At 38.4% G+C, this 13068-nt stretch overlaps 1 protein-coding gene across 1 annotated transcript in view; it reads left to right on the top strand.

Moving 5' to 3' along the window:
* Positions 1–8244, top strand: part of ENPP1 (ectonucleotide pyrophosphatase/phosphodiesterase 1) — a 67845-nt gene extending 59601 nt beyond the window's left edge. The window contains exons 23-25 of the mRNA XM_024122620.3: positions 776–908; positions 2584–2746; positions 4356–8244. Of these exons, the coding sequence (XP_023978388.1) occupies positions 776–908; positions 2584–2746; positions 4356–4526 (467 nt within the window). The 3' untranslated portion in view covers positions 4527–8244. The remainder of the gene's footprint in view (positions 1–775; positions 909–2583; positions 2747–4355) is intronic.
* Positions 8245–13068: the final 4824 nt, after the last annotated feature.

Raw genomic sequence — 13068 nt, 5'->3', positions numbered from 1 at the left:
TACATGTAATAAGGCTGATGCTCTAAATTAAATGACTAAACATCAGATGTGTTCTTATAGGTTTGTTTAACTTTGAGAATACCAGTACACAAAAAATTCTACAAGTATTAGAATTATGATATATTCCTATAGTTATTATTATGCTTTGTACTTAAGTGTTTACAAACATTTCTGGCGGAAAAAGTATGTAATGTTCTTCCTAAGTTATGTAGCTAATACAGTCTACTAACATATATTAAATTTCAGTCTATTGTACTATTTAACTATTTGGAAGTTCTTGATAATTGTTTTTTATTTTAAAATGAATAGATTTTACATCATTATTAATTATTGCAGTACTTGACTCTTATAAAAATAAATACACATTTATACTTTGTGACATATAGAATTTCAAAATATAGAGCATACAAGGAAATTTTTACTCTAATTTACATCTAGAATGCTTTTGAATATTTCAAAAAAATTCAGATATTAACAATAAATTTGAATAACCTGCCTTGTTTGTGTTCATGATTTTTTTTTAATGCTTAAGGATGATGTGTGATCACAGCACATGTTTAATGCACATGTTTAAGGATGCCTGAAGTAGAGTTGAATTCAGCATTTGCTGGTTAGTCCTTCCAAGGGCCAAAGCTGAACAGTGTATTCTTGGCCAAACTTGACTTTATCCCTAATAATGACAAACGCTAAATTTGAATCATGGTGCTGATTTATTTCACATGACCACACAGCACCTTGTTCTTTTGAAACTATACTGTCTTCCTTCTTGTTTCAGTTATATGGCACTACTTTCATGGCACCCTACTGCAAAGGTATGCTGAAGAAAGAAATGGTCTCAATGTTGTCAGTGGTCCCGTCTTTGATTCTGATTATGACGGACATTATGATTCCTTGGAGACTCTGAAGCAGTAAGAACGTATTTGATTTACTCTTAAAAACAGCTCTCAAGTGAGATTACCATCCAGCTGAGTCAGCAGAACCTTTTCTATCTGATACCATTCATATTTAGGTACATGACATTTCTGATTACACTGGAAACCCCTTGCAATATCTGATTAATTGGGATGTTTTGCTCAGTGTTAAATATTTTTTAGATGAAAGTAGTGTTTATCGCCCACTCAGCTCAGATGAATAATTCTGTAGTTCATATTAAATACTGAACTCTGCCTTTGTTAAGAAGATAACATCAGTGTTGAAAATCTCTCTGTGTGGCTATTGTTAAGGTACTGTCTTAACTCGCATGCTGCCAATTAGAAGATGAAGAATGATATAGTGTGGCTGGAGGCATCCTGAGTCAAGGAAGGCTTGTAAAGCGGTAGTGCCCCAGGGTTGCCTGGTTGAATGTCACAGCTTTTACCCAACTCTGCCGGGAGGGGAGTGATTCCGTGACCTTCTTGAGAAACCACCAGTGGTGCTATTTTTATAAAGGAGAGGGGAAGAACATTTTAGAGACTAGTTAATCTATTCCGTGGTGTTCTTGAGAAACCACCAGTGGTGCTATTTTTATAAAGGAGAGGGGAAGAACATTTTAGAGACTAGTTAATCTTTATTAAAACAATAATTACAAGATTTTTGGAAGCAATTTTGCTGTTCAGACTGTAAGAAAAAGAGAGTGAAACATCCACTGAGATTCAGCCCCTTTCTGAGAACCCCTCTCTCAGGCAGATTTAGGGATTACTGTTTACACACATACACCTGTGACCACTTTAGTTTGTAAAATTACATTTTTCTTTTTTCCTTTTTTTTTTTTTTACTATATCCCTTGAGACATAAGGGTCCCATGTAAATGCCTCAGAGATGACAGCAGTAGAATGGGTAAAGAAGAGAACTTATACCTTTACCATTCACAGCTTCAACCGGAGCGCTGTTTCCATCTATTTTATGTATCATGGTTCCACATACGATTATGTTTAAAAACAATGATACCACTACCTTAAATTTTGAAAGATGCTAAAATACCACCCAAACAAATCTAGTTTTTTTTTTTTAATGTCAAACAAATCTAGTTTTGAGACCAAAGGAAATGGAAGAATTAAGATGAGGTAAAAGTGTCACTTGGGACATCTTTGAGAATATGCTTCAATTAAAAAAAAGAAAGTTACGGGATAAGAAAGAAGATCCAGGTAAAACATAGGAGAATTCATAGGTTCTCTGAAGGATCTAGAATAAAAAAATCCCAAACCAGTTCTCTTTCACTCTCTGTTCATAACTTCCTAGAATATAAAAGACTATCAGTAATGCTTTAGAGTCTTGGTTGTACATATTCAAAATTGATATTTTTCTCTTTACTGTCTCAATTTCAGTTTGTTAATTTAGAATTACCCCCCAAAATCCAAAGTTTAATAAATTTCTATAGAAAATCACATTATTTAGATTGTGTTTAGCTGTCTTGTAATTCTTATTCTTTCTCCATCTGGCAGAAAATGTTGAGGTATTACGATAACTAGCTTCTTACAGTATGTTTAATTATTTGACTGAATTTTATTTTGGGATGCGTTGTATTAACAATATACTTGAGTGAAATATTCAATCAGAGCAAGATAGTTATTTCTTTCTTAAAGTGAATATTACCATATTTTACAGAAACAGCAGAATCATCCGTAATCAAGAAATTCTGATTCCAACTCACTTCTTCATTGTGCTGACAAGTTGTAAAAATACATCTCAGACTCCCTCACAGTGTGAAAATCTAGATACCTTGGCTTTCATTTTGCCTCACAGGACTGATAACAGTGAGAGCTGTGCTGTAAGTAACCTTTTTAAATTTACCTTAAACATTGATACATAAATATGTTTGTGTGTGTCATGTCTAACATAACTGGTATATACATGTACTTCGAAATTATAGGTTGGTTTTAAATTTGATCCTCTAAGATGACATATCTTCAGAGAAGATCATTCTTGTTTGTTAAAAGCACTAACAGTAAGATCAAAATGTCAAAACTTAGTGACTTCGTATGGCTTAGCCATTAAATCCATGTATGAATTCTGGGCCCTCTCCTGCAAAAAAAGGCAGCAATAGACTTATGCTTACATTTCACTGACCACAATAATGTTAAGTGCCATGAATTAGGCATTGAGTTCCTTTTCCATCTGTACCATTCCAAAAGCTATTGTACCGATATCTTAAATACAAGCATTTAACAAATTCTATAATGGCAGTGTAATTAGAAGACACTAAATATTGAACGTGAACCAGAAAGAGGATTATTTGAAGGTGTATCACACATACTTATGGAAATAGTGACTAAGGATTAGCTGGATATTGGCCGGAGAGGACAGATCCCTTGTGTGTACTTTTTATTTATTCCTGTAAGTATTGGAACAGATGGCAGATATCTACTGGCCAAGTAGTCTATTGAGTCAGGGCTATTCCCCTGAAAGCCAGAGTGAGGACTGCTGCAGGGGAGGAAACTGAGTGGAGCAGCAGTTTTGGGTAGTGGATGATTGCAGGCTAATGGGAAAGTGGAAATTATTGGTCTGTTCCTTTTTATGTGAAAAGTCTATATTTACCATTTCCAACTAATAATATCTTAAGGGTACATGAACCTTTATTGAAGTATGCCTTTAAAGGATAATCATAGCACACCAACCAGTGGATATGTTCTTCATCTGACTTTCTCCAGTAGCCATTTTCAGAAAAATGTATACCAACACATGGATGTATGATTTCCATCCCAATTACCTGCCTTAGCTACTATCTCTGCTTCCATGTGCCAGAGCATAAGGCTTTAATTCTTTCTTGATCTTGTATTAGCTAAAACTTCACTACCTCACCAGAAATGAAAGTGCATTTTACCACTTCCCCTAATCCTTTCTTCATCGCAACCACATAGATAACTGATTCGGATAAGAACTAGCGTTTGTATAGTGCATTTGCACACATCTTTACGTTTGATCTTCAGAGTAACCCAGTAAGGAGGGTGCAGGTAAGAGAATTAGGATTCAGATGTTAAATAACTTGCCTCAGTTTACCTGGTAGGATCATGGTAGAAACAGAACTTGAATCCAAGTTTCTTTATGCTAACTTCCATATTCTTTCTACATGGCATGTTGCTTCTGTTTTCTAACATTTTTTAACCCCGTACTGTTGAAGTTTATGCACCAAAATAATAGCGGAACATCTGTTCCACATATACTTTTCCCAAATTTGATACGTCTATTAAACAAACATGCATGGTACGTATTAGATAGCGAGCTACTCAAGAGCAGGGATTATGCCTAACAACTCTCGTGGTATCTGCCATTTAAGAGCCAAGGTGTCACGGCTGATTAAAATGGGGGAGATGGAAAGTTCATAGGGAAGGTTAACTGACTGCTCTCCAGTGACTTTTCTTCCTTTCCCACCCTCATAGCATGGGAAGCATGAATCCTCATGGGTTGAAGAGTTGTTGAGGCGACACAGAGCTCGAATTGCAGATGTTGAACACATCACTGGACTCAGCTTCTATCAAGAAAGGAAAGAGCCCATTTCAGACATTTTAAAGTTGAAAACACATTTGCCAACCTTTAACCAAGAAGGCTGATGTTTTTTATTCCAAAACCACGCCGTAAATCTTTTTGAAAGAACCTTCTGTTTTATACATCCTCTATTTACACTATTGCATTGTTTGGAGACTGTTGACCGGAGTTAGAACTGGGAATCCTCTTGTGATACACAACCATCTCAGGGAAACTTGTGGCCTCCGCATAACAGTAGGAAAGTGTTCCTATTGAGTCACGCACGTGTCTGAATGTGTAAGAATTGTTCAGATTTGGGAATAAAGACAGACCATACCTAAAACTGCTCTTCTACTTCTCTTAAGGGCAGAAGTAGCTGTGAACATTCTCTGGACACCAGATGTTTGAATCTTATTATCATTAATAAACTTCTATGATGCTGGCAAACACTAGACTAATGAGTAGGATTGGAATAGGCCATGTTTCATTCGTTTCTTCACAAGAATTTAAAAGTGATTCTGGATTCTTTTTAACTTGGAGTTTATTTTAATCTTAATCATAAACGTTAATGGAAGCAAAAATATTTGAGGCCCTATTTCTATCTTTTCTGTATAGCCCCCCAAAAGCCAAAGTATGTAATCCTGTGTTATGTTTTAACTGTGACTGGGCTTCTTCAGATTTAATGATTCTTTCAAGTTAAACTTTGAGGGAAGACCTGTATTGAGTACATCTTTTTATAAAATTTTACTCTACATTTGTACCAAAGAAGAAAAATATTCCCATCCTTCTCACTGGTATTTAACATAGGTTGAAAATAACTCCCAAAATGGTTATTTTAGACTGTTAAAAGTATGTCTTGTCTTAGTGAAGCTTCACAGAGCTTGTCAACTCATGCAAGGTGGCATTTTTCATCCAGATAGTAGGAATGTTTTCCTCTGTGCACAAAAAATGACGCTACCAGCAGCAGAGCTATACTGTTCTGAGCTGTTCATTTTGAAGTTCCATTGTTTTGAAGAGAATGTGTTACCATCATTTTATATCTTCTCGGTAGTCATGATAAATGAACTTGATTTCTCTGCTTCATAGACTATACCCTTTAGTACCAACCTGTGGACTTTCAAAAGCTACGTTCACTTTTAGGCTACTTGGGTCTGATACAAGTGCTATATTAATACAACAAAGATCTGTATTTGTCCTTCATATGATACTTGTTCTTCAAAAGCATAGGGGCCACAAAGACCTAATTTAGATAATACAGTTTGCATCTGAAAATTATTTACTAATTTAGAAAGTCTCATTGGTTTTGTTTTAGTCCCACAGATCCCTGAGATTCTGTACATTTTTTTTCCCCAGTCTGTTTTTTTCTCAGATTGGGTAATTTCTATTGTTCTTTCTGTCTTCAAGTTCGTGGATTCTCTCCTCTGTCTAATCCATTCTGCTGTTGAGCCCATCCACTGATTTTTATATTTCAGCTATTGTGTTTTTTATTTCTAAAATTTCCATTTGATTCTTCTTTGTAGCTTTTATTTCTTTGCTGAGAAATTTTATCTCTTTGCTGAGACTTTCCATTTTTACATTTGTTTCAAACATGTTCATAATTGCTTATTGAAGATTTTTATGATGGCTGTTGTAAAATCCTTGTCAGATAATTCCTACACGTGTCATCTTTGTGTTGGCATCTGTTGTCTTTTTTCATTCAAAAAGATTTTTCTGGTTCTTGTTGTAGTGAATGATTTTCAACTGAAACCTGGATATTTTAGGGATTATGTATGAAACTATGGATCTTATTTAAACCTTCTGTTTTAGCTGACTTTCTCTGTCATCACCCTAGCAGGGGAATTGGGGGCACTGTCTTATTATTGCCAGGTTCCTTACTCAGCCTCTATTGACATGGGGTAATAGGGGACCCTTGTTACTAGGCAGGGTGAGAATTCAGCTTCCCACTGGGTCTCCGTTGATGCTTCCCTGGCTGAGATGTGCAGGGCACCTTGTTACTGCCCCCATGTGGTCTCCACTGATGTGGACAGGGTGGCAGGGAAAACTTTATTATCACTAGGTGGGAATGAAATTACCAGTTTCCTACTCAGTCTTCTCTGATGCTATCCTGGCAGAGGACTTGGGGCACCTTTTCACAACCTGGCAAACCTCTGTCTTTGCTGGCATCGGTGAGATCATGGTCTTTGATGTGGTGTGTAGTTGGAGTGGAGCAGTTATTGTTTTCTCCCTTGCTAGGCCACTCCTCTTCTGGTCCTCTGGCTGGTGAGATAGCAGGCTTTTCTTGGGGCTTCTTTTTGTCTGTACTCGTTGACATTTCCAGGTTGCTGACTTCTTCAGCAGCAAGTCTGGCATATATGAACTAAAAGAAAACCCAGCAGAACTCATTACAGTGTTGTTCCTTGGGTCCCGAGATCCCTAGCCTGTCTGCCTTCTCCTCTCCACCTTTCAGAATCTTCCTATGTTTGTTTTATGTATAATAATGAAGATTTTTATCTGCACTTAGCAGAAGGATATCTACTTCTTTATAGAAGTGTCTCATTGATTTTTATATATTTTTCAAAACACATGCAGACACAGTTGCCTCTACATAGAGCATCTTAGCAGATCTTAATTAAATGGATGGATGCCTTTCTCCTTTGCCAGACAGCAAGAATACGGAGAAAAGCAAGTTACAATCCTTCCAGTCTTGGTGAGAGAGAGGAGGCAGCAGAAGTGTAAATGATCCCTAAAAGATGGTAAATGTTATAATGGAGCCATGGGCAGGGTGCCAGGGAGTACAAAGCAGGCACTGGGTGCAGCTTGGCAGTATCAGCAGTGGCTTCCCAGAGGTGGTAATGATTGGGCTAGGACTTGCAGGATGAATTGGAGCTCTGCAGGTGAATAGGTGAAACAGCATTCTAGCCTCCCTTGGGTGGATACATTTGGGGCATTTTTCCATTTACTGCTACTTCCGATATTTTCTACAAGTGTCACTGTGACCAACTTACAATATGCAACTCTTTCATTTTTCTTACTTTGTTAATCTCCCGTTTTTAAAGGAAATGTCAGACTATAAATTCTGTGCTGATTCTTTAAAGGAAAAGGCATCCACATCTGTTCCTACTTAGCTTTCAGTTGCTCTTATACAATATGCTTTTTTTTTTTTCTCGTCTTGAAAGAGACCCTTTCTTGCACCCTTTCATCTACTTAAGACATGTGACTAGTCACCAGTTTGAACGGTAAATTCACATGATCATATATGGAAATGTATGTATCCTACTTTTTTCAATAAAGGCTATTCTTTCCTTTTCAAATGCACAGCAAAACCTTTATTTATCCCTAATTTTGCTGCCATGCCTCCAGTCAGTACTTCTTAAATGAGGTAAGTAACTCTCATACATAATTTTCTAGCTGGTTAGTTTATTCATGGCAGAGCAAAAAATCAGGTGAAACCTAAAAATATTTCCAAGAATCCAGAGAAAAGAGGGCAAACCTTAGGGGGAAGAAGGCGAATGTTCAGGTTCCGGCAGGGTAAGGAGATATGCACAGCATGGTTAGGCCAGTTGGCCTGGTTGGTCCTGTTTAAGGAGATAAGACCCACCAGGATAGAGCTGAACCACTGAGTCCTCCAGGATAGGCTACGGCCACCCCGCCTTGACTATTTTCTGCCATTAGCTGCAATAACTGTCCAGCCCGGATCTGTGGGTACGTGTTTATCTGTAATTGAAACTGTTGTTTGAACTTTGAAACTAAATGTGATTATACTTCACGCTGAAGCCTATCACAGGAATTTGGTGTGTGGGTGCTTTCATAAGCACCAAGTTAAATTTTATCATGGCTACAGTCCAAGGGCATTTTCCCTGATTTTTTGGCCAGTCTAAATATTGTAAGGTAGGGAAAACAAACAAAACAAAACAAAACAAACAAACAAAAAACTTCTATAGAATAAGTGTCTCTAAACTAAGAAATGTGAATTTACAAATAAAAGTTGTATATACAGAATCTTGGCTGCTTTCCTGCCTGGATGTGGATGTGTGTTTGGAGGGTGGGGTCAGGAAGGGCGGGTGATGGTGTTTCTCCAGGGATTGGTGCTGAGTACAAGGGTTGTAGACAATTAACTCCAGCTGTGTTGTCAGGAGGAGGAAAAAAGATCCGAAGTTCATTTCAGGTTCACAGAGTTAACCATTTCTGATTTGTGACCTATATCCTTGTTTGTGGTATTTTAATTACATGTAGTCGTACTTCTAGGTAACAACGAGTGAGTGACAGGCATATATAAATATCTTTCCAGTATTTCAAATGGTCTGAAACCAGGAGGAAAGTCTCCAACTTGTAACTTCCATAGATTTTTTTCAACATAAAATTTTTGCATTTATCCTTTCCGTGATAGATAATGAGTGAAAAAAAAGATATTTGCTAGAAATCATATCTGTACCAGAAACCATAGAGGTATGAAATACGTTTTAGTGTACTAGAAATAAAAGAATCTCTGGAATAGGTATTATACCCATGGGATGGCAAGAGGAAGCAATGTAATCCTACCCCAATGTGGTTGTTTTAAATTTAACTTCATACTTTCACTCAAATCCTCAATTCAAGGGACAGTTTGAGGATTTTAATAAAAATATCTAACACATTAAAATCTCATAACCAATTTCATTATATATCAGAAATTCAGAACTCAGAATAGACTTCGGCTTTCACAGAATAGAGATACAAAACAATTTAATAAACATCCAGGAAATGAGATTTTTACATCTCTTGATAATTTTGCCCCATGATGTCCAGGTATTTTTCACTATCAAAAATCGTTTATGCCTACACTTAGATGGCATTGCGCTGGGTTTAAATAAAGGAAGCAAAACGGGTCAGAACTGAACGTTTATAAGCTAATAAAAACTTGAAACAATTTTAAATAAATGAGAACAAAATTTTCTCAGTCCAATGAGTAGATCTCATTGCTCAAATTTTCACAATTTAAAAAATCTCAAAATTCTCAATCATAAACTATTCTATACCTTGACACAATTTCACTCTTTTGAAGAGTTACTTTTATTAAGGTCAAAACAGAAACAGGCTGGTAGATCTATGGGGCTTTTATTTGTGTACTTGTTTGTTTTTAAGATAACGCCACTGTTTAACTTAATAGCACACTTTAAGACAGTGCAACTAGATTAGATTCAATTAGATCAAGATTGACAATAAATTTCAAAGCTGTGCTTACTCTGTGTCGAGGAATTAGGCATTAGAGATAAATTGGGGAACAGGACAGATGGGATGCCTGTCCCCTTGGTACTTACTTATCAACCTCTTAAGTTCTAGCCCAATGCACATGTCCTTTTGAAACCTCGTCTCTATCCTGCTAAGGGATCGATGATGGGATCATACCCTCCTAGACTTTGGAGATTATAAATAAATAGCACATGCCCTCAAGGCTAGACATTCTTACATAGTTGCACCCAACTGCCCATGTTCCATAACCTGGGCACAGTGTTGCTAGATGGCATTGAGACCTCCTAAGAGATTGTCCCCAGCCCCTCTCTTCCCCCACTGCCCCGCCCCCCCACCCCATGCTAGGTCTAAATACATGGCTTGCTAAAGGCAACCTGCAACCATAAAAGGAAATAAAATGATTTTAAGGTGATGTGGTTATAGGTATAAGAGGATTGTTGGCTTCTACTTGGGGCTTCCAGGGAGGGACCTGGCAGGACTGTATCCTAAAGAGAACACATTACCACAAACCATGTAAGGAAAATGAGAAGTCCCAAGAAGCTGCATCATCTATACTTTTCCCAGCCTGTGATCTTGTGTTAAATTTGCTAAGACTGTATCCTTTGAGCTTATCCCCCAAAACTATAACTTTGATGAGATATATGTTGAGTGATGTTGAATGTGCTCTTTCGCCAGGAATGCAACTCTATACTGTGGGATTTCTTTCCTCCCAGTGGTTGTAACCATCAAAGAAAATCAGTCAATCTAAGAAAGAATTGGAAAATTTTATTGGAGCCAAATTTGAGGATTATAACCTGGGAAGAGCATCTCAGAAAGCTATGAGAACTGTTCTGCCTGTTAGAAGTCAAGACACAGTTTAACAGATGGCTGTACATTAAATGATGTATTATTGACAGTTTACATAATCCAGATTTAAGTGCCATGATGGTGGGTCATGTGATCCTTTACAAGATTAAGAAGGAATGTTATCTTCTAAGGACTTGTTGATGCTAGGAGAATGTTGCTGTTTATGGTTGAGCAGGTATTCCTGCTGAAGGGGAAGGTTTGGTAAATGCATAATGCAGATATACAATGCACAGTGGGGGGAGAGGGGAGGCCAAAGGGCAGAAAAGAATTTTTATGTTTAAATTTTTCCTGTCTTGCCATAAATATGAATTTTATTTCACATAACTCTCATTTGGTATTTAGCATGTTTCTTAAATTGATATATTCCTTTCATGTATTTATTGTCTTGTCTGCAAAGTCATCTGTCACTGAGAACAGAAATAATCTTTATATCCTCTGTTTCTAGCACAATGCCTGGCACATAGTAGTTGCTCAATTTAAAAAATGCCCAGGTGAATACAAACCAATGAGATGATCCTAGCAAAACATCCATTTAAGATAGCCAAGGAATCACAGGTTACAGAAATGCAGCTGGAGGACAATCACACTGAAATTAATTATTCTTTGCATCCCTAGTTTTTAAGCACCAGATGGAATTTTCAATGGGACAGTTTTTAAAAAGAGTTTACAGATACGTTTCTAGTGCACAACGCAGATTTTTTAAAAAAATAATAGATAAAAGATCAAGAATGCCTTTCAAGGGTCATTCACAGTTGTTTCATTGACTACATCCTGTGGAAAGTATGATGTCTGGTGAACTGAAAACGAAAGAAGGAACTCTTCAGAGTTTTGACATGTCAAACGAAAACCTCTCCATAAAGCACGCAGCGTTTCTCCAGTAACAAGCTGCTGTCATAAACATTCAGTGGCAAAGGTGAAGGTGCATGGGAGTGTCATCCATGCTATGTAGCCCAGGGCCCAGGAGCAAAAACTGTTTTTTTTAACTATCCAGGCGGCTGCCACAAAGGCCTGGGGCAAACCAGACTGAACTGGCTTGATCCAAGATGGTGGACAAAGTAGGCTAAATGTCACCACATTCCTTGCCTTGATTTATCCATACCAACACCTGAAAGCTGAAAGACACTTCCCCTGACTCATCTCTGTGTTTGTTTCAAAAGTACCTGGTGTTGGGCAGAGGTGCTTTGCAGCTGTACTAGGAGAGATAACATGCTTTGAGAGATACACAGCAGTCAGCTGCTCCAAACCTGGCCAGGAATTGGTGGTCCTTGACCACAGGACCACACCTGTGCAGATGAAGCCTGGAGGAGTCTAAGAGTTACCTTTGCTTCATCCCCATGCTAAGATCTTCACCCAGCGGGGGGATTTGTACTCTGCTTGCACAATTGGTGCCGTGTGCAAAGGAGTGTGGTAGACCGCCTGGGGTTCCCCTGGAAATCTCCATCCCTTTCCTAGTTCCTTGATGACCTGTCTGCCTCCTGACCCTTAAATTTCCCTTATTCCCCTCCCTTAGAGGAGATGGTGCCTTTAGAGCATGAGCTCCCCTTCTCCATTCTCTGGCCATTGAATAAAAGCCTGTCTTGCTTGCACCAAACTCAGTTTCATTATTGGCAGCACGAACCTGAGTGGGAAAGAAGCCCCTGACTGAGCTCGGGGGTGGCGGTGGGGGGGCCTTGGTTCAGCTAGGGGCCCAAGAGGGGGGCCTTACCTCTCATACAGGAGAATATCTTAGTTCTCATGGTCATCAACTCCAGGTAACACCTTCTGCTGTGGGGGAAAGCAAATCAGCCTGGAAGAAATAAGTAGGTGGTAGCAACCACACCGGAGCTTCTGGAACAGACAGACTTCAGGCAACTTCCCTTTATCAAAGAGGAGAGATTTTCCTCTTTCCCACACCTCCCTCCTATCTTTGAAATTTAGGGCAATGTAATCTAGCATTGGCTAAGATAGTAGTGAACCTAGAAGTGTTAGAAGTGGGTGAAATCGTCTCATCCATCTCTGATGGGAGGTTGACAAATGATTAAACTTAAATTCTCAAATAACCAATGAATCAGTAATATTATTATGATAACAAAGATCTTGAGACCAAATATGATGTTAATTATAATAAGTACCCATTACTGGGTACTTATTTTGTTCCAGACATTGTGCTAAATGATTTACATATATATTCTCAACAATCCTGTAATGTGAAAATACTCATCTAACCATAGCTAGTGGGTTATCCCTGGCAGGGATTTGAACCCAGGTACTGGCAAAGTTCATACATTTAAGGAGTATGTCATATTGCCTTCTTAATAAACACATTGAAAATGTTCAAGTTCATGAAGTTCTACTCCATCACTAATTGAAATCTGAAACAGTTCTTGAAATAAATTTATTAATAGTGTATTAATAGTATGACAGGGCTTCCCTGGTGGCGCAGTGGTTGAGAGTCCGCCTGCCGATGCAGGGGACACGGGTTCGTGCCCCGGTCCGGCAGGATCCCACATGCCGCGGAGCGGCTGGGCCCGTGAGCCATGGCCGCTGAGCCTGCGCGTCCGGAGCCTGTGCTCCGCAACGGGAGAGGCCACAACA

This window comes from Physeter macrocephalus, chromosome 10 (assembly GCF_002837175.3).
Source record: "Physeter macrocephalus isolate SW-GA chromosome 10, ASM283717v5, whole genome shotgun sequence".
Lineage (NCBI taxonomy): Eukaryota > Metazoa > Chordata > Mammalia > Artiodactyla > Physeteridae > Physeter > Physeter macrocephalus.
The sequence above is the reverse complement of the archived record's forward strand: the minus strand, read 5'-3'. Positions and strand labels throughout refer to the sequence as shown.